We start from the raw sequence: 24,745 nt of genomic DNA, 5'->3' as shown, positions 1-24,745 counted from the left end.
GGAAAATGGAACACTCTCTCATTTTAACTAATCGCTAATAATCCTGTCAGCTATGTAAAATAATAGCATAATATGAACCAATATAAAGGAGGAGCAAGGGAAAGGTTGAATAGAGTTTAATTGGGTGACTTTGATGAGCTTGATAGTATTCTCAAACTATTGCTGCCGACTCACAGAATTCAGCAATCTAAGAACCATCTGTAGAAACGCAAAATGCTAATTACATTTTCACATCACTTCAACACCATGGAAATGTAGGTCAGTTAAAGGCCATTTAAACAACTTGCAGCCTTACTGCTTCAAATTACTACTTGGTAATCCTTTTCATATTCTAATGTTATTGTTTTTTAAATGACAATATATGTTACGCAGTGCTATCAGCTCCATGAGAACAGATGGTACTGTGAATAAAAACTGTCACAGTGATGCCATTAAAATCCACTGTAATCCATATAGCTCCCAGTTAAAATTAAAGTAACATCTAGTTTTTGACAACTTAAGTTATTTGTTTAACATGCATACATGATGAGGTGCCAAGAAATATGATCTGTATCGTACTTGAGACACTGACAATGACTCACTTGCTGATTTGCAAAACAGTAAAGTAATCTCAGTTTTAGTTGCAATTTCTGCAATCTTCATGAACCTGTTTATTCAAAGTAAGGACAAGATAAAAGTTCACGGGGTTGGGGGCAATATATTAGTATGGATAGAGGATTGTCTAACTAACAGGAAACAGAGAGTCGGCATAAATGGGTCATTTTCCGGTTGGCAAAGGATAACTAGTGAGGTGCCGCAGGAATTGATGCTAGGGCCTCAACTATTTACAATCTATATTAATGACTTGGATGAAAGGACCAAGTATAATGTGGCCAAGTTTGCTGATGATACAAAGATAGGTGGGAAAGCAAATTGTGAGGAGGACACAAAAAATCTGCAATGTGGGAAACTGTGTGGTTATTCACTTTGGCAGAAAAAATAGAAAAGCAAATTACTATTTAAATGGAGAAAAATTGCAAAGTGCTGCATTACAGAGGGAGCTGGGGGTACGTGTGCATGAAACACAAAAAGTTAGTATGCAGGTACAACAAGTAATCAGAATGGCAAATGGAATGTTGGCCTTTATTGTAAGGGGGATGGAGTATAAAAGCAGAGAAGTCCTGCTACAACTGTACAGGGTACTGGTGAGGCCACACCTAGAGTACTGTGTACAGTTTTGGTTTCCATATTTAAGGAAGGATATACTTGCATTGGAGGCAGTTCAGAGAAGGTTCACTAGGTTGATTCCAGAGATGAGGGGTTGACATATTAGGATAGGTTGATTAGGTTGGTCCTGTACTCATTGGAGTTCAGAAGGATGAGAGGTGATCTTATGAAAACATGTAAGATTGAGGAGTCTTGATAAGGTGGATGCAGAGAGAATATTTCCACTCATAAGGGAAACTAGAACTAGGGGACATAGTCTCAGAATAAGGGGCTGCCCATTTAAAACTGAAATGAGGAAGAATTTCTTCTGAGGGTTGTAAATCTGTGGAATTCTCTGCCCCAGAGAGCTGTAGAGGTTGGATCATTTAATCTATTTAAGGCGGAGATAGACAGATTTTTGAGCAATAAGGGAATAAGGGGATATGGGCGGCGGGCGGGGAAGTGGAGCTGAGTCCATGATCAGATCAGGCATGATCTTATTAAATGGCGGAGCAGGCTCGAGGGGCCAAATGGTCCACTCCTGCTCCTATTTCTTATGTTCTTATGTTAAGCAGTAGGTAAAACATGTGTGTGTGGTGGGAGGGATCATCCCCTTCACTGTAACCAGTCAGGTTTACACGGTGCTATACTGCTGTGAGGCCCCAACAAGTTGAAGGCAAGTCAGAAGGCATGACCAGATGACACTGGAGTTTACATTGTGCAGCTAATTGGTGAGCTCGCTGAAGGAGCAGAAACCCGTGAGATAAACCAGATAACATTCGTGCCAAGAAAGGAATCATTTGATTTCCCAGGGAATAAACAGTTTAAAAACAGTTCCTAAAATAGTGCTGAAATATATATGTGCTGCGCTGAAAGGGTTCTCTTTTCTTATCGCTCAGCAACACTTGCCTCACCGGGATGCACAGGCAAGAGACCAGATTTCAGTGCAAAGCAGAGACCGGTCGCTATGGCAACCAGAACAGCAGCTGTGCGGCCAAGCGAGGTGCTGGTGGAAAGGGAAGGGAATGGAGAGAAACAGCGCTTGTGCACAGGGTCCCAGACAGCCGCAACAGCCTGCTTCCCTTCCACCAAAAACTCATTTTACACCAGCCAACAGGTTCCTTTCCCGTGCAGAAAAAGACAAACGTGCAGCTGTTGAATGGAAACATGCCTTCCCACCACCACATTTCATTAAAGAGTGGCGATTCATCCAACCGTTGCTAATTGCGTTGCAATTGTTATATAGCTACTAGCCATTGACTGTAAGAACTGAACGGAATTGTACGAACATTAAGTGAGTACAAATGATTGCAAATATATGACGGTCTTTCCCAATGACCAGATGCTAACGCCCTTCGCTGGCGGAATCTTCTCAAATATGAATTCTTTCATATTTCATGCATTCCCACCGTTTTCACTCGCCCTCCCATCAGGCTGGCTAACGCTGTGTATGTTTAATGGCATTGTACAAATTCCCCGAAAAGGAATATTTGATCATATCCTCAGGGGCCACTTATAATCCCCACAATAGAGAAAAATACAGGATTCTCAGCATTGATGATTACCAGAGTTGAATTAGTATTCTTCTATGATTGTCTTTGTAATTGGACGGAAAACAGTATTTCCAACCCCTATCCCAAACCAATCACATAATTCGGTCCATGCCAAGTGTGTAAGACCTTCCTCGAAGCTGTAACTGTGAGTGAACGTGAAGCTAGGAGGACTGAATGAAACAAATCCTGACAATATCTCAAGGCGCCCTTCTTGCTTCGCATTCACCTGCACATTTCATCAGTTACCTCAGATTTTAATGTCATGGTATTTTGGGGGTGCCTAAAGCTTCCTATTGTCTCAGATTACTTCAGAAAAAGTTCCTAAGCTCAACTTTTGAGATGTTGGAGTGTGTCCATTATTTATCGATGGTTATTAATTACATAATATAGGTATTTTCCGAATATTCGGGGGCGGGAGTTTTTTTCTTTGAGTGACAACTACAGGAACTTCGTGTAATCATGAAAAAAACGTGAATTCAATAATTACTTTTTTAAAAAGCAGTTCACATCGTCTTTTGCGCGTCTTATTGCAACAGGCTATCATTGCTACTCCGCTGGCATCTTAATGTCTACGTCTTTTTGGTGGTAGTAATATATTACCGGAGTTAATTGGCATTTATAGGAGGAGCTGCTGCATGTTCGCTGAGCGGGTTTCTCTGTAATTGTCACTTGCCTTCTATCGAATCTCATACGGATACTGTGATCGGTCGCTAAAAGCAATGCGAGAAGTTTAGTCTGAATACTATGCACGCTTGTTGCACGTCAGAGAAGTCAAGGAATGTAATTCAGGGAGCATTCTATCGATTGATTTGTGTTCGGTTAAAACTTGTGCAATACAAGGGAGTGAATTAAACTGAGCGTCTGCAATTTCTTGGTTCCTTGCCACCTATTTGCAGAAGTCAATTCAAAGAAGCTTCTAATATAGTTGTGATCACTATAACACTGTGCGTATTATGTGGCGCGTTAAATCAGTAGATGCTGGTTAGAAGAGTCAAACACAATTGTATATGGTAAAGTTCTCCAAATACAACTGGTTCAGATTATCTACATCAGGAGGCAAATTCAGAATGCCATCAAACTGTAGCCGACAATTGCTCGATCGGCGGCTGTGGCGGGGGATAACGTGAGCAGGTGTAAAGTCTCAAAAGCTGGTGTTATGCTGTGCGTGTATTTACCCAACACATGCATAGCCGCGCAACCTGTAACACTCTCCATTCAAGAAAAGATAACGCGGAGCAAATCCCCTTGTGAAGTTAGACCTCGGGGCTGTTAATCTCTTCTGCAAAAAACACACCGACAGCAAAAACAAATCTGTTAAAAGGCAAAAAAAAAACAAATGAAGGGGAATTAGTAAGAGTGGCAGGTTAAGCATAGGGTTTGGGGGGGGGGGGGTGCTCCTTGATTGTAAACCCCCCCACCCACCCATGTGCCTGCTTGGCTTCTTACCCGAGCGGCTCTGGAAGAGTATGGGTCTTCGAAGAGTGCCCACATCCTGGGTTGCCACCTCTTCCAGCGACTGGCTTTAGCGGCGGCGCCGCCGGGGCTGCACTGCCCGACGGCCAGTCCCATGCCCAGCTCCGCCTCGTCCTCCGCGTCCTGCAGCTCGCCGCTCAGCAGGTCGGGCGTCTCGAAGATGTCGAGCGCTTCCTCGGCGTCGCGGTGCTGCCGGTAGGTCATCCAGCAGCAGGGCTCCACGTCGGTCTCGTCGATGCCCCAGAAGGCCAGCTCCTCTTCGAAGAGTGGCCCGCACACGTCCGACGGGCAGTGCAGCTTGCCGGTGCGGTAGTAGTTGAGCACATAGGCGAAGACCCCCGGGTGGCGGTCGAAGAAGTACTGCTTGACTCGGGGGTCATAGTCGGGGAGGCTGGGCCCCTCGGGGTCGGCGAGCAGAGCTAGCCGCGTTCCGGGCAGGGTCCTCAGAGTGCTCCGGTAAGTTTCATGGCGAGTTCCCCCCACGTTCAGCACTATCCTCTCGTTGTCCTCGAGCTTGCCCATCTCTCCGGCTCAGACATGACTCGGAAAGGGAGACCCGAAGCTGCAAAATGTTTTTTTTTCCTTTTCCTGTTCTTTCTTTTAATGTTCCTTCATCGCCACATCCTCAGCGCCAAGCTCGCAGTTTCGCCACCCCCCTCCCCTTGCGCGCCGTTCCCATTCGCCGCATCCCCAGGTGAAGTCAGCCGGAATGACAAGTGCTTTTTGCTTTTTTAACATTGATCAGCCAGTTCACCTTTTCTCCCCTCCTCGGGGCGCCGGCGACCTCTGAGAGACAGCCAGCCAGGCAGACAGAGGGGAGGGGGGGGGGGGGGGGGTGGAAGTGATGGTCCTATCTCCACAAAGTACGTGACCGTGTCTTCTGTCCACGAAAAGGCATCAGGCAACACCCTGCTCCCTGCCACCACCTAATGCTTGTGTGTCTGTGTGTGTTGGTAACATCTCTTCCCAGTCTTATTATTTACAAACTGCCTTTGAAGGTCGCTGGGGATGACAACACGGCTGGAGATAGAAGACCAGGCATATTTTTTATTATGTTTGTTTTTGAAAATGTTCGTTTCGTCTTGACTGCGCAAAGACGTTCCAGCCCTACTGGTAACCCGCGCCGCTGCCCGAAGCGGAACTCACACCCCGACAACAAGTTGCACTGTGCCCCGTTACGCACGTTTGCAGCGGCATTTTCCGCTGTTTCAGGCACCGAGATGTTGATACCTCTCAGACTGCGCTCTGTGCATTGAGCAAGAGATTTCACAGGCTTTCCGAAAAGCTCAATGATTGACTGGCACTATCTGTCGAGGCGCAAGCATTTGTTTTTAAGGTGACGGTGTTTCACTACTATGATGATGATCTACCCTATAAACATCTCCCCTTTAAACACCGATCGACGTAAACCATAAAATAAACCTCCCGATTCATACAGAAATAAACCGGCGGCGATTCGGTGGAGGAATCTCCTGAGACATTTGTTGAACGAACTATGCATCTTGTTTTTGGAGATAGCGCATATTAGCGGATCAGCATTAAAAAAAATATTGGCAGTTAACCCTGTAACATTTTCAAGTACCATCGCCACTATTAGTGTTAAACTTTGCGTTTGCTCAACCAGCGACAGTCCCCAAGGTTAAGTTGCCTGTTTCAACAGATGGTGATAAAGCGGCCTCTAGCTACAGGTGCGTATCTTGCCAACTCGCAGCTGCCGACAGCAGCATTGCAATAGCTGCTCTGCACAAGGCATTTTATCACCCTACATTTTCTGAATGCATTTAACAGAAGATGCATTTCACTCGGGCACACTCGGTTAACGTGGTCTCAATTAAAGAATTGGGTTGAAATTCACAAATCTTCATCACTACGTGCCGTCAGCATTTATTAATAACTTCAAGCAACACCTTTCATGGCTCTGTTGAAGACCCAACATACAGTTTACGAACGATCGTTCGGTTTTGCCAATACATGAAGAACGGAGAAAGGAACCCTCATAAATTGTTTCTAAATATGAAAAACCGAATGTGCAAGCAAGTGGGTAGTGTGAAGTGAAGCCAACAAGTTGTTGTTTAGTTCATAAACACAAGTATTGGAGGACTTGGATCTAGGTCAATCACTTTTGTACTTTTGCAGTTATTTTTCAGCAGTTTCTTTCCACTCATGGTAATGCGTATTGTGTGTGTAAGGGATTCTAGTAATGACTCCACGAAGTAAGATATTGTACTTGAACTATGGTGACCTTAGTCCATTTATTGCAGCTCCTGAGTGAGGGTACAGTAAGGTGAGAGCTCCCTTTTATACCTGGTTACCTGGTGGTACAGGCACAATGTATACAGTGTGACGATACATCCAGTGATCTTATGTAACTGTACATTGAGTGTACAGGGTATCTACTCATGTTATACATGCACAACAACAGGACCCGCCTTTTCTGCATTATCACAGGCCTTTTCATTACACGATTCTCAGCTATGTCATCTGAAGCACCATCACCGTTTACTAGCAAAAGACAAGAGGGTTCTTTATATATACCGCCTTCCTGTTGTACGGGGACCATATTATATTATGTAATACAGAACCATTATTATTCGGTTGCTAAGGCGTAGCTGTGTCACTTTGAGGCCACAAAGTCCAGTTGATGTTAAGTAAACATTGAATGAAGTCCGAGAACAACCCTGGATTGCTTTCTCTTTTTTTTAAGTGTAGTTGGTGAACGTGTCCCTGAGTCGGATGACTGCCTTTGTTCGTTTATAATTTTAAGTGTAACACAGAAATCTGAGTGTGACACTCAAAGCGTGACGGAGACGTGCGACAGATGAGGAATGCATATTAACTTCACTTAAACCCAATTCATGAAACATGGGTAACAACTTGACAATATGACACTTTTCTAGATGGGACACTCAAGTACTGTTCCTGCCCCCATGCTTATTGGCACTATTAATAACTTCCTTTGCGGAGGCACTGCCCCTCCTTTTCAAAACTACTACAGTTGCCTCCATCCTCAAAAAAAAAACATCCTTGATCCACCCATCCTCCCCAATTATTGCCCATTCTCTAACCGCCCATTTCTCTTCAAGGTCTTTGAATGCGCTTTTGCCTCCCAGAACTACACCCGTATCTTTCAAACCTCCCCACTTAAGTTCCTTTAGTCCAGCATTCACCTTGTTTGGAGCTCCTAAACCAACCTGGTCAAAACCAGAAATGATACCCTTCTGCAACTGCAGCCCTGGTGCATTATTTCTCCATGCCCTCTTTGACTCTCCTGGTTCTGATAACCATAGCACGCCTTTATTCATGCAATGTCATCGAAAGCATGGCATATTGTGATTGGAGTGCTTTCAATGAATCATAGGACATTAGATAAAATTCCCCCAAGTTACTTACAACTACTCTTTCAACTTCATTGCCTGGCATTTGCCCATCCATTCACCACCATGTAGCTGTTGATTTTCTCATTCACTCCCTAAATGTTACATATGATTGCCATCAGTAAAACCTTCATTGTCTCCCATCACAGTCATTCCCCCTGGTACAGCCGGCAGCTTTGCTCTTTCAAGCCTAAGGGGCACAAACTTGAGCATATCTGGCAATCAGTTGGTTTAACTATGCATCGCCAGATCTGGCTGGAGCACATCCAGCTCTGCCAGGCCTCACTGCTTACTAAAACTGTTCACTATTCCAGGAATATACTGGAGAAAAAGGATAACCTCAAGCTTCTTTTCTACAATACCAACTATCTCCTCAAACCCCTCTCCCCACCTCTCTGCCCTTATTTCTAACAGCAAGAGCGACGAGCTCATAGATGCTTTTGTCCTCAATATATTATCCATTTGTTCAGCTGATTTTGCTGCTTCTCTTTTCCCTTTGCCCATCAAACCAAGCTTCCCTCCAGGACTCCCCTACACTAGCCCTGAACCATCAGTTGTCTCTAGTTTCCTTCCCACCATTCCCCATGCCCTCTCAGAACTTATTTCATGCATGGGGCACACCTCCTGCTCCTTCAACCCTATTTCCATTAAACTATTGACTGCCCAGCTTTTTTTTTGGCTCCCTTGATAACTGACATTGTAAATAGTTCCTTTTTATCAAGCATTGCCCCTCCTGTATTCAAAATCATGGTCATCACACCCTCCCCTAATCCCCACCTTTAACCCCTTTTTCCTTGCAACCTTCGTCTGAAACCTTTCTTTTCTCTCCAAGGTTCTTGAACATGTTACCTCCCACATCTATGCCCATCTCTCTGAAATCCCTGATCAAATACATCCATCAGGTTTGCTTCATTCTCATGCCACTGAAAGGATGCATTACCAAAGTCACAATCGACATTCTCTTCGACAGTGATCATGATGCATTATCCATCCTCATCCTCTTCAACCACTCCGCAGCCTTCAAAACTGTTGAGCATACTATCCTCCTCTAACACATCTATGTTGTCCAGCTCCTGTTGTGGGTTTGACCTTGCTGGTTCCACGCTTATCAATCCAATTATAGCCAGAGCATCTCTACCAATGCCATCTCCTCCCATCCCTGCATCTTCATTTTGGAAATCCCCCAAGGTTCCATCCTATGTCACCCCCCTCCTCCCCCTCTTCCTCATCTACATGCTGCCCCTTGGCAACATCATCTATAGAAATGACATCTATCTTTGCACCATCTCTCTCAACCACTCTTTGTTATCAGTCTCTGTTGAGGCACAATTTCCTCCAGCTGAACATTCGGAAGATCGATGCCATCATATTGAATGCCTCCACAAACTTTGTATACTTGCTAGAAACTCCATCCTGCCACAGTTTCAGGCTGATCTGATCTGTTTGGCACCTCGGCATCCTATTTAACCTCAAGCAGAGCTTTTGATCCCATATCCTCGCCATCACAATGACCACCTACTCCCACCTCTGTAGCATTGCCCACTAGCATTGCCCACCTCAGACCAATATACCAAAAAAAACCTCATCCATGCCATTGTTATCTCCAGATTCAATTATTTAAGCACTCTCCTGGCTGGCCTCTCATCCCCCATCCTCCTTAAACTTCAGTTAATCCATAAATTTGCTGTCTGTACCCTATCTTGCAGCAAATCTCACTCAACCATCATCCCTGTCTTTGCTGAACTACATTGGCTTGAGGTCCCCCAAAGACACAAGTTAAAAAATTACACCTTCAATTTGAAATCCCTCCATGGAATTGCCCCTCCTTATTTTCAGTCATCACCTCCAGCGCCACACCTCCACCCTACTCCAGAATTCTCCAGTCCCTTCAGCCACTTTTGCCACATACTCTGGAATTCCTTCTCTAAAGCCCTCTGACAAACCTGCTCCTTCTCTTCCTTTAAGATCCTCTTTAAAACCCACCTCTGACAAAGATTTCGGTCACCTTCCTAGTATCTCCATCTTTGGCTCAGTGTCCATTTTTCCATTATGCCCCCATGAAGCGACTTGCGATGTTTTTTCTATATTAAAGGTGCTATATAAATGCAAGTTATTGTGGTTGTTATGATTAGGCAGCCATTTACTTATCATGGTATCATCGGGTCTGCTGTCCCAGTTTCTTTTGGGAATATTAGCCGACTCATGTACTAATCAACTGCCAGATGCAGGTATGTGGGAACTGTCTGTATGTGGACACAGCCCATTGGTTGTGCAATCTGAGCTGTTTAGCATTTCTCCATTCATTCTCTTCCTCTTCCAAATATCTTTGTTTGGGGTGGGTCCTTTGAGCAAACTACGATGGCAGTAATGATGCTGAGGGCAATCTAATTTTTTTTTAAAGTATTAACATAGAAATATAGAAAATAGGTGCAGGAGTAAGCCATTCGAGCCTGCACCGCCATTCAATAAGATCATGGCTGATCATTCCCTCAGTACCCCTTTCCTGCTTTCACTCCATACCCCTTGATCCCCTTAGCTATTAGAGCCATATTTAACTCCCTCTTGAATATATCCAATGAACTGGCATCAACAACTTTCTGTGGCAGGGAATTCCACATGTTAACAATTCTCTGAGTGAAAAAGTTTCTCCTCATCTCAGTCCTAAATGGCCTACCCCTTATCCTAAGACTATGTCCCCTGGTTCTGAACTTCCCCAACATCGGGAACATTCTTCCCGCATCGAACCTGTCCAGTTCCGTCAGAATCTTACATGTTTCTATGAGATCCCCTCTCATCCTTCTAAACTCCAGTGAATAAAGGCCCAGGTGATCCAGGCTCTCCTCATATGTCAGTTCAGCCATCCCTGGAATCAGTTTGTTGAACCTACGCTGCACTCCCTCAATAGCAAGAACGTCCTTCCTTAGATTGGGAGACCAAAACTCAACACAATATTCCAGGTGAGGCCTCACCAAGGCCCTGTACAACTGCAGTAGGACCTCCCTGCTCCTGTATTCAAATCCCCTAGCTATGAAGGCCAACATACCATTTGCCTTCTTCACCGCCTGCTGTACCTGAATGCCAACTTTCAATGACTGATGAACCATGACACCCAGGTCTCATTGCACCTCCCCTTTTCCTAATATGCCACCATTCAGATAATATTTTGCCATCGTGTTTTTGCCCCCAAAATGGATAACCTCACATTTATCCACATTTATCTGCCATGCATTTGCCCACTTACCTAACCTGCCCAAGTCATCCTGCAGCCTCTTAGCGTCCTCCTCACAGCTCACACCGCCACACAGTTTAGTGTCATCTGCAAACTTGGAGATATTACACTCAATTCCTTCATCTAAATCATAAGAATTAGGAACAGGAGTAGGCCATCTAGCCCCTCGAACCTGTTCCGCCATTCAACAAGATCATGGCTGATCTGGCCGTGGACTCAGATCCTTACCCGCCCACTCCCCGTAACCCATAATTCCCTTATTGGTTAAAAATCTATCTATCTGTGACGTGAATACATTCAATGAGCTAGCCTCAACTGCTTCCTTGGGCAGAGAATTCCACAGATTCACAACCCTCTGGGACAAGAAGTTCCTTCTCAACTCGGTTTTAAATTGGCTCCCCCGTTTTTTGAGGCTGTGCCCCTAGTTCTAGTCTCCCCGACCAGTGGAAACAACCTCTCTGCCTCTATCTTGTCTATCCCTTTCATTATTTTAAATGTTTCTATAAGATTAACCCTCATCCTTCTGAACTCCAACGAGTAAAGACACAGTCTACTCAATCTATCATCATAAGGTAACCCCCTCATCTCCGGAATCAGCCTAGTGAATCGTCTCTGTACCCCCTCCAAAGCCAGTATATCCTTCCTTAAGTAAGGTGACCAAAACTGCACGCAGTACTCCAGGTGCGGCCTCACCAATACCCTATACAGTTGCAGCAGGACCTCCCTGCTTTTGTACTCCTTCCCTCTCACAATGAAGGCCAACATTCCATTCGCCTTCCTGATTACCTGCTGCACCTGCAAACTAACTTTTTGGGATTGATGCACAAGGACCCCCAGGTCCCTCTGTACCGCAGCATGTTGTAATTTCTCCCCATTCAAATAATATTCCCTTTTACTGTTTTTTTCCCCAAGGTGGATGACCTCACACTTTCCGACATTGTATTCCATCTGCCAAATCTTAGCCCATTCGCTTAACCTATCCAAATCTCTTTGCAGCCTCTCTGTGTCCTCTACACAGCCTGCTTTCCCACTAATCTTTGTGTCATCTGCAAATTTTGTTACACTACACCCTGTCCCCTCTTCCAGGTCATTTATGTATATTGTAAACAGTTGTGGTCCCAGCACCGATCCCTGTGGCACACCAGTAACCACCAATTTCCAACCCAAAAAGGACCCATTTATCCCGACTCTCTGCTTTCTGTTCGCCAGCCAATTCTTGATCCATGCTAATACATTTCCTCTGACTCCGCGTACCTCTATCTTCTGCAGTAACCTTTTGTGTGGCGCCTTATCGAATGCTTTTTGGAAATCTAAATACACGACATCCATCGGTACACCTCTATCCACCATGCTCGTTATATCCTCAAAGAATTCCAGTAAATTAGTTAAACATGAATCCATGTTGCGTCTGCTTGATTGCACTATTCCTATCTAGATGTCCCGCTATTTCTTCCTTAATGATAGTTTTAAGCATTTTTCCCCACTACAGATGTTAAACTAACTGGCCTATAGTTACCTGCCTTTTGTCTGCCCCCTTTTTAAAACAGAGGCGTTACATTAGCTGCTTTCCAATCCGCTGGTACCTCCCCAGAGTCCAGAGAATTTTGGTAGATTATAACAAATGCATCTGCTATAACTTCTGCCATCTCTTTTAATACCCTGGGATGCATTTCATCAGGACCAGGGGACTTGTCTACCTTGAGTCCCATTAGCCTGTCCAGCACTACCCCCCTAGTGATAGTGATTGTCTCAAGGTCCTCCCTTCCCACATTCCTGTGACCAGCAATTTTTGGCATGGTTTTTGTGTCTTCCACTGTGAAGACCGAAGCAAAATAATTGTTTAAGGTCTCAGCCATTTCCACATTTCCCATTATTAAATCCCCCTTCTCATCTTCTAAGGGACCAACATTTACTTTAGTCACTCTTTGCCATTTTATATATCTGTAAAAGCTTTTACTGTCTGTTTTCATGTTTTGCGCAAGTTTACCTTTGTAATCTATCTTTCCTTTCTTTATTGCTTTTTTAGTCATTCTTTGCTGTTGTTTACAATTTTCCCAATCTTCTAGTTTCCCACTAACCTTGGCCACCTTATACGCATTGGTCTTTAATTTGATACTCTCCTTTATTTCCTTGGTTATCTCCGGCTGGTTATCCCTTTTCTTACCGCCCTTCTTTTTCACTGGAATATATTTTTGTTGCGCACTATGAAAGAGCTCCTTAAAAGTCCTCCACTGTTCCTCAATTGTGCCACCATTTAGTCTGTGTTTCCAGTCTACTTTAGCTAACTCTGCCCTCATCCCACTGTCGTCCCCTTTGTTTAAGCATAGTACGCTTGTTTCTGACACACTTCCTCACCCTCAATCTGTATTACAAATTCAACCAATACTGTGACCACTCATTCTGAGAGGATCTTTTACGAGGAGATTGTTTATTATTCCTGTCTCATTACACAGGACCAGATCTAAGATCTAAAATCGTTAATGTATATTGTAAAGAGCTGGGGTCCCATCATTGAGCCCTGCGGCACCCCACTTGTCACTGCCTGCCACAAATGCTCTTGAGAACCTAAGGGCCAGCACAATAAAACAAACACATGGTGAAGAAATGGCTGCAAAATACTTGCTTTCTCATTACTGTGTCCTTTAAATAAACCTCTGCAAACTTACAAATAAGATTGAAATGCTATAAAAAGACAGTAAAAGTTATTGCCCATATTACATGCCTAGTAACCCAGGGTGATCAGTTCATACAAGCACAGATATGAATGGATTTGCTGTGTACTGGGAAATGGAGCTAGGATGACTCTGCCCTTAAATTATATTTTACCTGAAGCCACCACCTGTTTTAAGAGGGTGCTTTGCCTGCATGTTTTTTTCACCCCATGGAAATGCACGCAATGTGTATGGAGATCTAGCATAAACCAGAATGGAAAGTCCATACAACAAAGTATTATTGCAGAGATGTTTGATGAAACAGGAAAGAATCAAATAAGATTGAAATGCTATAAAAAGCCACAATGTAAACAGATAGACAGTAAAAGTTATTCCCCATATTACATATAGATTGTTAATTTAAGTAACTGTGGCGTTTATTTATCTACTTGCAATGGGTAAGAATACCACTATTTATTTGCTAGAACCAATCACAAGTACTTATTTCAGTAGACCTAGAGAGATCTCTTATAACAACAACAATTTGCATTGATATAGCTTACTCCACCCTACCTACGTCAATGTAATCCCACCACAGGACCTCTGGCTATAACTCTGGGCTCCCTCCTATTATCTTCTCTCTATTCCCTGTTTATTACCAGGTCGGAGCTATCCTAATCTTGTTATGCAAACCGGCCTATGTAAAACTTGAGTTTCCCTGTATTCATTTTGGCTGCTGCTCTGGAACCGAGCCCACCACTTCTATTTTCCCTTTTTTACTTCTTTAGTGTTTACCCTTCCTAGGCCCCCCTCTCTTGTCGTCATACATCCTTTCATTTCTCCCCTCTCGAGTACTCTGCCATCCCAAATCCGCACTCCTTGACCTTCCTACTCTTCTGCCACCGTCCCGGGCTTGACTCCCTCTTAGATAAGCCTACAGCTTCCCTCTGTGCCTCTTCTGGAATCCTCCGAAGGGCCGATCAAGGCAGTTATCGCTATGTCCTTATGAGCACAACCATAACCCCCATCCTACTTTCTTGCTGACCATTTTACCCAGCATGCCCACTACAGGCTGATCTTTCCAACCACTTTCCTGTACCACTCACCCCTCCCAATGCTGACCTTGTAGACTCCGCCTGTAGGTCAGCTATCATCGCCCATTTCTGCATCTCCCTCCAGAATGTCCGTTGACTTGTGACCAAGGCTCTTGCTATCCATGAACTTAGTGTGGATGATTTCATTGACTTCATCGACTTGAAGGAAGCATGGCTTATGAGTGAATACACCTTCCTCCTTAATGAAGCCATCCCTCCTGGCTATATTAAGGGGCCCGAGTTTGGCCGACTTACCGCCGGCTGCCGTTGAGTTTTCTCGGCACTCTCGATGTTTTCTGGACGCTCTCCCCTCCGAATGAGTTTGGTCAGGTCATCATGCCAGCGGGGAGAGAAGAGCACTGGGGAGCGTCCGCTGGCTTGCGCCGGTGTGCAACGCCCACAAGAGTCATCTTGCCCGCTGAGTCCCCAGTTTGGTACGGGTGGTCCTCCGCTCCAGCAGCAGAAGAGACCACTGCGTGGAGGCAGATCTTACCTGAACGGTAAGTATGAAGACCTGCAAAAAAAAGGTTTGTGCACTTTTCTTTATTTCTTTTGCAGATATTTAGGTCGATGGATTACTAGTATTTTATTTTAATTGTTTTGAAAGTTTTTTAATTTCGCCGTTCTCCCCTCCCTGGGCCCGACTCTATCCTCGGTGGTACTTTGCCGGGGATCGCATTTGTCGCCCAGAATGGGACCTACTGCCCGCTGCCACCCAGAATTGGCATGCAAGGCCCATTTTTACCACCGGGTGGTTTTCCCCACATTTTTTCACAAAACATTCGTCCAAAGTACCGTCAGGATCTTAGCGGTCCTTTGGATGTTAATTGGGCGGAACTTAGGTTTCACCAAACTCGGGCCCAACATCACTTGCCCTGACCAAACCTCCATGGTGGTGGTGTGGCTCTTATCAGCAAATCGCATGCTGGTTTGTCCTGCTACTCCTCTGGCACTTTCTCCTCCATTGAGCATCTCAACTTGTTCCACCCCTCTTGCCTCTTATTTAAAATTCTTGTTCTCTACCACCCACCCAAGTACCATTCCAAGTTTCTCACTGAGATATCTTCACTGCTTTCCTCCCTCAGCCTCTGCACCGAATGACTTCTCATCCTTGGTGATGTCCACTGCCATCTCAACTCATCATGCTCTCTCTCCTCAGAGTTCACTACCCTCCTATTCTCCCTAAATCTCTCCCTCCATTTAACATTCATGGCCAACCTCCTTGACATTGATATCTCACTCTCTACTCACAGCGTGTTAAACACAGATAAGGTCATCTCTGATCACTTCCTTGTTTCCTCCTCGACCCACATCTCCATTCCCCCTCGCAACCCATTTCCTTCTGTGTCCGCCCCTAGAAAAAACTCTCCCACAAGTCACTTACAACTGCACTTTCATATTGTCAACTGCCTAACCTTTGGCTCGCCATTTGCTACAATATTTCTGTAGCTACCGATCTGCTCAATCACATCCTCACCTCCACATCTGATGCACTTTTTCCTATTAAAACCATTACTCTCACCCTGGTCAATCCCCTTAGTATGGCCATCACCCCTGCATTTATGGTGGACAACTGGTTTAGCCACTCATCACCAGATCTACGTTAAAGGCGCTATAGAAATACAAGATGTTGCTGTTTTTGTTAACATAGTAAAATGGCCCAAGCTGCTTCACGGGAGCATTACCAAACAAAATATGACACCGAGCGACATGAGAAATTAGGGCAGATGAGCAAATGCTTGCTCAAAGGGGTGGGTTTTAAGTAGCATCTTAAAGATGGAGAGACAGCTACAGAGGTGGAGAGGTTTAGGAAGGGAATTCCTGAGCTTAGGGCCTAGGCAGCTGAAGGCATGGTTGCAACTGGTGGTGCGAATAAAATCCAGGATGCGCAAGGGGCCAGAATTGGAGGAGCACAGAGAACTCGGAGGGTTGTAGGGCTGGAGGAGGTTACAGAGATAGGGAGAGGTGAGGCCATGGAGGGATTTGAAAATAAGGATGAGAATTTTAGAATCTTATAACGTCTTTACAAATTCTTTTACACAACATGTACCTCCTCCACCACTTGAACAATCAGCATCCCCACTTGCAACAATAAATGCCACAGAAGATATATGTATGAATAAAAGTTGTATTTAGCATGCATCCATCACAATTCAGATATTACACTTTGTTACAGATACAAGCCAATGAAGACATGATACAAGGACATTTCAGAATCGGATAGCTGCCACTTGAACAGCCACCGCAATCATCAGTAGGGACATGGATTTATGGGCTAATGGAAAGGTGATGGCTGGAAACAAGCTGCCTGATACCGGCATCTCTCAGGATAGCAGCATATGCCAAGCCTCTGGCCTTCCTCCTCAGACCACTACTTCAGTGGAACATAGGGGTCAACATCAGACTGCCCCTTTAAAGGTCCAGAGATGCAGCCGCAAGTGAGTTGGCAAGAGAGGAGGGACACCTCAGTCTAATAACCCTTTTATGGACCATGAGCAGTCAATCACCTCTTGTTCTACTAGCCCTCCGGTTGCACCTAAATAGATGCACTGGCGTAAGTTAAAGAAAGGCACATTTAGACACCAGGGAAAGCATGGTGTTAATAAACAGTAGGTTGGCTAGTGTTCACTTTGGACTTTGTTATAGTAAAATAGAACATGCACTTGTGTACTCATTTGCTATTCATGGACGTTAGAGTCAAACAGGTAAAGAGGGCAATCATTTGGTGCTGATATATTCAATCAGATAAGAATAAAAGAATTAGAAGCAGGAGTAGGCCATTCGGCCCCTCGAGCCTGCTTCGCCATTCAATAAGATCATGGCCGATCTTCTACCTCAACATTTTCCTGCACTATCCCCATATCCCTTGATTTCTTCAATATCAAAAAATCTATCGCTCCTATATTGAATATACTCAAAGACTGAACCTCCACAGCCCTCTGGAGTAGAGAATTCCAAAGATTCGACACCCTCTGAATGAAGAAATTTCTCCTCATCTCAGCCCTAAATGTCCAACCCCTTACTCTGAGACTGTGACCCTTGGTTCTAGTCTCCACAGCTAGGGGAAACACCCTTCTTGCATCTTCCCTGTAAAGCCCTGTAAGAATTTTGAATGTTTCAAAGAGATCACCTCTCATTCTTCTAAACTCTAGAGAATATAGACCTAGTCTACTCAATCTCTCCTCATAGGACAATCCCCCCATCCAGGAATCAGTCTGGTGAACCTTCGCAAGGAGACCAAAACTGTACACAATACTCCAGGGCCCCGAACTTGTTGGAAGCTAAATTCCACCCAAGTGCCACCCAAAGGACAGTTGAGATACCTAACAGTACTTTAGGCGGGAGTTTCGTCGAAAAGTCCTGAAAAGACTGCCTAGCGGCAAAAAAGTGACTTACGGCAACGGGCGGGAGCTCCCAATTTCGGCGGCAAATGCAATCCTTGGCAAAGTACCGCTGAGGATTGAGTCAGGCCCAGGGAGAGGGGAACATAAAAATAACAGTTTTCAAAAACGAAAAAAAAATCCACTGGAAAACCTTCAGGGGACCCCATCCACCTGAATCGCTGGAAAAAAATAAAGAAAATAAGTTCACTAACCTTTTTTTGCAGGTCTTCTCACCATTGAGGTTAGAACTGCCTCCATGTGGCAGTCCTTCCCCCTACTGTCGTCGACTCCGCCCAGACCAAACTGGCAGCTCGGCGTGCGGGAGGACACTTATGCGCGTTGCGCGCCAGCGGACTTCAGTGGGCGGTTCCCAGCAGTCTTCCTTCCCCGCCGGTGGTAGGCCTCCACCAAACTCGCTCAGAAGGGAGACCGCCCAGAAAACTCGGTGGCAGCGGGTGGTAAGTCCACCAAGTTTGGGGCCCAGGTGTGCTCTCACCAGGGACCTATATAATTGCAGTAAGACATCTTTACTCTTATACCCAAATCCTCTTGTAATAAAGGCCAACATACCATTTTGCTTTCTTATTTATATGCTGTACCTGCACATTAACTTTCAGGGCTGGATTTTGGGCTTTTGCGATTTTCTGGAGTTAATCACAGCGGGGAGTTAAAGATACTGCCTGAAAATAGTTTGCGCCCTCAACTGCAAGATTCGCCAAAAATTTAAGATGGAGAAGCGTTGGCGTTAACTCAGGCAGACAGAATTGTGCGCCCAAGCCGAAACTCACATAAAGTAGGCGGCCATTTTGTGCATGCGCCGTTTTTTCCCGGGTGCAAACACCCAGCAAGATGGAGTGAGGACCACCTTCCTGCGCGCATGCGCATATGAACTGCCCCATTTCTGCAGAGATGGAGGAGCAGGAGGGAAGGCAACATGCCAGGCGCTTCTCAAATGAGGCCACTGAGGCAGTAGGGCACTCTGTCAAGAGGAGGTGGTCCTCGCTCCATCTTGCTGGGGGAGCCAGACCGCTGCCACCAATCTTTAAAAGGCTCTGGAAGGAGATTGCTCAGGAGGTCTCAGCAGCAGACACTGTGCCCAGAACTGGGACACAATGTCGGAAAAAGTTCAACGACCTTACCAGATTCATCAGGGTGACTACTATTCACATTTATGCATGCCTCCTATCTTTCCATCATGAATCTCAGACACTTTGTGAAGTCTTCCATGCATATGATCCCTCTCAAAGTTCTTGCAGTCTGTAGGGAGGGTTTCACAATGCATAAGGAAGATGAAGGATGACGTCTCTACCCATTGCCTCCCACTTGGTCCTTAATCATTGGGAACCTACCTCGCAATACACTTCCACTGCTGCTATGGGTTTCATAAAGATCACCTGGAGCCCCCCTCATCTAACAATCACTCACAAAGCTCATGCAACATTATCACACAGGTTGAAGTGAAGTCATTACAAGATCCACACAATGAAGTATGTTAGGCATATGTGGCACAACAGGAGAGGAACCCTTTCTGAACCACTACTATTTTTCTCTTTGGAATCGAAGCACTCTCACAACAGGAGGGAGGAGCTGCATACAGGCGGGGGTCCACCTCAAATTCCACCACTCACTGATGTTGAGGAATGGGTGCTGGCTCCTCTTATAGGAGCACCAGCTCGGACAGTTGCCGGGGGCGATGTTGAGCCCCCTTCGCATAGTGAGGGTATGTAAATGAATTGCGCGACTGAAGAGACTGAATTGAGACCTATAATGAAGTGGCGGCGGCTTGCAAATGAACATGTGCAATGCCACCTTCCTTCTGTCACCCTGCCCCCTCCCTTGCTGCTAACCACTCGTATGTTTTTTTGTGCTTGCAGAAGAACAGCCACAATCGCACCAGCCTTCCCGTGACATATCGCCATCTGGCCATGATGGTGATAATGAGGCTGCTGAGATAACTCAGATGACTGAGACGCAGAGCCCACCGGTTGCCCCGACTCAAGACACGACACCTGGGGACGATGACAATTTTCCGGGGTTTGAGTCATCGGATGCTGCTGGCCCCAGTCACGTACAGCAACGCAGTGCGAAAGGGGAGTCTCGCAGGCCAGCTCTCGGAGGGTGAGTCGGCAAAGTAGGTCATCTCAACCACAGGCACACTTGAAACTGGACCTGGTGCAAATGTCCAGGGACAACACAGGCATGCACCGAGAGCTTATGGATGCATTGGGTTGGATTCCAGAGAGCATCAAAAAACTTTCTGTGACTGTTGCGGAGGCACGCATTGTCGGTACAACTCAAGACTCTAGCGAGGCCATCATTGCCCAGACACACAGAGACAGGTGGCCTCCAGCAGCGACAGTGGCATTCCAGAGCATGTGGCGTGTGCCCTTTATCATCGCAGCCTCGAGCACATCGCAGGCACAAGCTACGCTGCAGCTTGGTGTTGTGCTGCAGTCGATGACTACTGCCATCCTCTCTGCATTCCCCACTGTCCAACGGGGAAGGGGTAGTGCCGAAACAGGCCAGCAAGTTGTGGAGACACATCATGCTCTGGATGCTGAGGCCCAGTCCCTTCGGAGTGTCAGTGGCTCCCAGGAAGTGGAAGGTGCTGTCCTTCCTCAGGATGATAGCATTCCAGATCTTACCACTGACTCACCAACAATGCACCATACACGGTTGACAGCCCAGTCACCAGTGACTGCTCTGCTGATGATGAGGTGCAGCAGTCCACCGCCGGGCCTGCCAGGCCAAGAGCTGGTCCAGGGCATCCTCATAAGCATCCTCACTGTCTTGCCCCACCAAACACATCAGCCCTCCAGCAACCTTGCTGTTGGCACTGAGGCCTCATTGAGGTGGAGCACAGGCGTGGGAGGGGGAATGAAGGGAGGGGGGGTAATGTCTGTCAAAGAACCATTAAGAGGTGGCAGGAGGCATTGAGGGTGTCCTTGGTATATTTCCTCTACCCACCTGGGGCTCGTTTGCCGTGTAGGAGTTCCGAGTAGAGCGCTTGCTTTGGGAGTCTTGTGTCAGGCATGTGAACAATGTGGCCCACCCAACGGAGCTGGTCGAGTGTGGTCAGTGCTTCAATGCTGGGGATGTTGGCTTGATGGAGCATGCTAACATTGGTGCGTCTATCCTCCCAGGGGATTTGCAGGATCTTGTGGCGACATCGTTGGTGGCATTTCTCCAACGATTTGAGGTGACTACTGTATATGATCCATTTCTCTGAGCCATACAGGAAGAGCATCTGGGAGGGCGTTGAGCACCTCGAATCTCGTCACCGAGAGCATGCAGAAAACAAGCGCAGGCAGCGGAAGGAGCATGTGGCAAACCTGTCCCACCCACCCTTTCCTTCAATGACTGTCTGCCCCACCTGTGACAGAGATTGTAATCCTCGTATTGGACTGTTCTGTCAACCTAAGAACTCACTTTTAGAGTGGAAGCAAGTCTTCCTCGATTTCGAGGGACTGCCTATGATGATGAAGGGGTGGCACAAACTTGTGCTGATGCATAGCTGTACAATGAGTAGATGTGTAAATGTCTCTGAACAATTTACTTCTTTTGGAATGACTTGCTGCAGAATGCTGTTTATTGCTTAGTTTGGATGTGTTTGATCATTGTATCATTTGGGGTTGTTGGGGGGGGGGGGGTGGTGGCAGGGGCATTGTTTTTTATTCATTTTTATAAAAATGTGTCTTTGGCCTTTGCCATTGATGTCGTGTGTCTCATTCCAGAATTCAGTGTAGATCAGCCTTTATGGTGGCATAGAGTCGCGAGTCTTAGCTGCATCCCCACATTCCCCATTCAAGTAAACCGGTGAATTATGAGTTGGCGATGTGTGGCTCTTGCTGCGTCAGCAGGTCTATGCTGCCTCCCCGTGGATGCAGTGGCTCTGCAATCGCTTCCACGCCAGGCTCATCTTCGTTGTCCTCCTCCTCCTGAGGTGGGCCTGCAGTCCCCACTGGCAATGTCTGGTCCTTCATGATGGCAAAGTTGTGCAGCATGCAACATGCCACAATGAATTCAGAACCTGTTGAGGGGTGTATTCAAGGCTGCCTCCAGAGCGGTCCAGGCATTGAAAGTACTGCTTGAGCAAGCCAATTGTCCTGTTCAATGATGTTGCAGGTGGTTGCATGGCTGCCCTTGTAGCGCTGCTTGGCTTCTGTGGTGGGGTTGCTGAGGGGGGGGTCACGAGCCAGGTGTCGAAGCCATAACCTTTGTCCCCGATCAGCCAGCCCTGCCCTTGCCTTTGTCGCTGAAGCATTCATGAGACACTGCTCTCACGCAAGATGAAAGCATCACGTGCGCTCCCTGGATAGTGGGAATTCACTGTGAGGATGTGCTGCACGTGGTCACACACCAGCTGGACATTTAGGGAATGGCAACCCTTTTGGTTTCTGAATATCTTTGCATTGTGTAATGGTGCTCGCAATGTGACGTGGCTGGCAGGCAGGCAGTTACTAGTGGCAGTAGAATGGCAGGCAGTGACTAGTGGGGTACCGCAAGGTTCTGTGCTGGGGCCCCAGCTGTTTACACTGTACATTAATGATTTAGACGAGGGGATTAAACATAGTATCTTCAAATTTGCGGATGACACTAAGTTGGGTGGCAGTGTGAGCTGTGAGGAGGATGCTATGAGGCTGCAGAGTAACTTGGATAGGTTAGGTGAGTGGGCGAATGCATGGCAGATGAAGTATAATGTGGATAAATGTGAGGTTATCCACTTTGGTGGTAAAAACAGAGAGACAGACTATTATCTGAATGGTGACAGATTAGGAAAAGGGGAGGTGCAACGAGACCTGGGTGTCATGGTATATCAGTCATTGAAGGTTGGCATGCAGGTACAGCAGGCGGTTAAGAAAGCAAATGGCATGTTGGCCTTCATAGCGAAGGGATTTGAGTACAGGGGCAGGGAGGTGTTGCTACAGTTGTACAGGGCCTTGGTGAGGCCACACCTGGAGTATTGTGTACAGTTTTGGTCTCCTAACCTGAGGAAGGACATTCTTGCTATTGAGGGAGTGCAGCGAAGATTCACCAGACTGATTCCCGGGATGGCGGGACTGACATATCAAGAAAGACTGGATCAACTGGGCTTGTATTCACTGCAGTTCAGAAGAATGAGAGGGGACCTCATAGAAACGTTTAAAATTCTGACGGGTTTAGACAGGTTAGATGCAGGAAGAATGTTCCCAATGTTGGGGAAGTCCAGAACCAGGGGTCACAGTCTAAGGATAAGGGGTAAGCCATTTAGGACTGAGATGAGGAGAAACTTCTTCACCCAGAGAGTGGTGAACCTGTGGAATTCTCTGCCACAGAAAGTTGTTGAGGCCAATTCACTAAATATATTCAAAAAGGAGTTAGATGTAGTCCTTACTACTCGGGGGATCAAGGGGTATGGCGAGAAAGCAGGAATGGGGTACTGAAGTTGCGTGTTCAGCCATGAACTCATTGAATGGCGGTGCAGGCCAGAAGGGCCGAATGGCCTACTCCTGCACCTATTTTCTATGTTACTATGTGTGTGCAGTCAATGGCTCCTTGAACATTCGGGAAGCCTGCAATTCTTCCAAAAGTCATCTCATTCTGGCTGGCCCTGCTCATTGGGAACATTATGAAGTCCGTTCTGCGGGCATACACAGCCCTTGTAACCTGGCGAATGCAGCAATGTGCAGCGTGTTGAGAGATGCTGCTTATGTCTCCTGCTGCTGCCTAGAAGGAGCTGGAGGCATAGAAGGCCATCGCCACAGTCACCTTTTCTTCGACGGGCAGCACAGTCCTGTTGACGATGGTCGGCTGCAAGTCTGCGTGTAGAAGCTGGCATATCTCTCTCAGCACTTCCTTTCAGAAGCACAGCTTGACGGACCGCATTGCGGAACTGGAGCTGAAGGTGGATTCACTCTGGAGCATCCACGATGCTGAGAATGACGTGAATAGCACGTTTCGTGAGTTAGTCTTACCGCAGGTAAAGGGTCCACAGCCAGATAGGGAATGGAAGACCAACAGGAAGAGCAGTGCAAGGAAGGTAGTGCAGGGGTCCCCTGTGGTCATCCCCCTGCAAAACAGATACACCGCTTTGAGTACTGTTGAGGGGGATGACTCATCAGGGGGCAGCAGCAGCAGCCAAGTTCATGGCACCATGGCTGGTTCTGCTGCACAGGAGGGCAGGAAAAAGAGTGGGAGAGCGATAGTGATAGGGGATTCAATTGTAAGGGGAATAGACAGGCGTTTCTGCGGCCGCAACCAAGACGCCAGGATGATATGTTGCCTCCCTGGTGCAAGGGTTAAGGATGTCTCGGGGCGGGTGCAGGACATTCTGAAAAGGGAGGGTGAACAGCCAGTTGTCGTGGTACACAATGGTACCAACGATATTGGTAAAAAACGGGATGAGGTCCTATGAGATGAATTTAAGGAGCTAGAAGCTAAATTAAAAAGTAGGACCTCAAAAGTAGTAATCTCGGGATTGCTACCAGTGCCACGTGCTAGTCAGAGTAGGAATCGCAGGATAGCTCAGATGAATACGTGGCTTGAGCAGTGGTGCAGCAGAGAAGGATTCAAATTCCTGGGACATTGGAACCGGTTCTGGGGGAGGTAGGACCAGTACAAACTGGACGGCCTGCACCTGGGCAGAACTAGAACCAATATCCTAGGAGGAGTGTTTGCTAGTGCTGTTGGGGAGGAGTTAAACTAATATGGCAGGGGGATGGGAACCAATGCAGGGAGACAGAGGGAGACAAAAAGGAGGCAAAAGCAAAAGACAGAAAGGAAATGAGTAAAAGTGGAGGACAGAGAAACCCAAGGCAAAAAAC

The 24,745-nt window shown here is 46.4% G+C and overlaps 1 protein-coding gene across 7 annotated transcripts in view; it reads right to left on the bottom strand.

Moving 5' to 3' along the window:
* Positions 1–4,733, bottom strand: part of LOC139281419 (voltage-gated potassium channel KCNC2-like) — a 195,543-nt gene extending 190,810 nt beyond the window's left edge. For all 7 annotated transcript variants that reach the window (XM_070901579.1, XM_070901582.1, XM_070901584.1 and 4 more), the window contains exon 1: positions 4,185–4,733. In XM_070901579.1, coding sequence (XP_070757680.1) covers positions 4,185–4,733 — 549 coding nt within the window. The remainder of the gene's footprint in view (positions 1–4,184) is intronic.
* Between the last annotated feature and the right edge of the window lie 20,012 nt (positions 4,734–24,745).

Source organism: Pristiophorus japonicus, chromosome 15, assembly GCF_044704955.1.
Source record: "Pristiophorus japonicus isolate sPriJap1 chromosome 15, sPriJap1.hap1, whole genome shotgun sequence".
In the NCBI taxonomy this organism is placed as follows: Eukaryota; Metazoa; Chordata; class Chondrichthyes; family Pristiophoridae; genus Pristiophorus; species Pristiophorus japonicus.
Note: the sequence above shows the minus strand (reverse complement) of the source record. Positions and strands in the feature narration are given on the sequence as shown.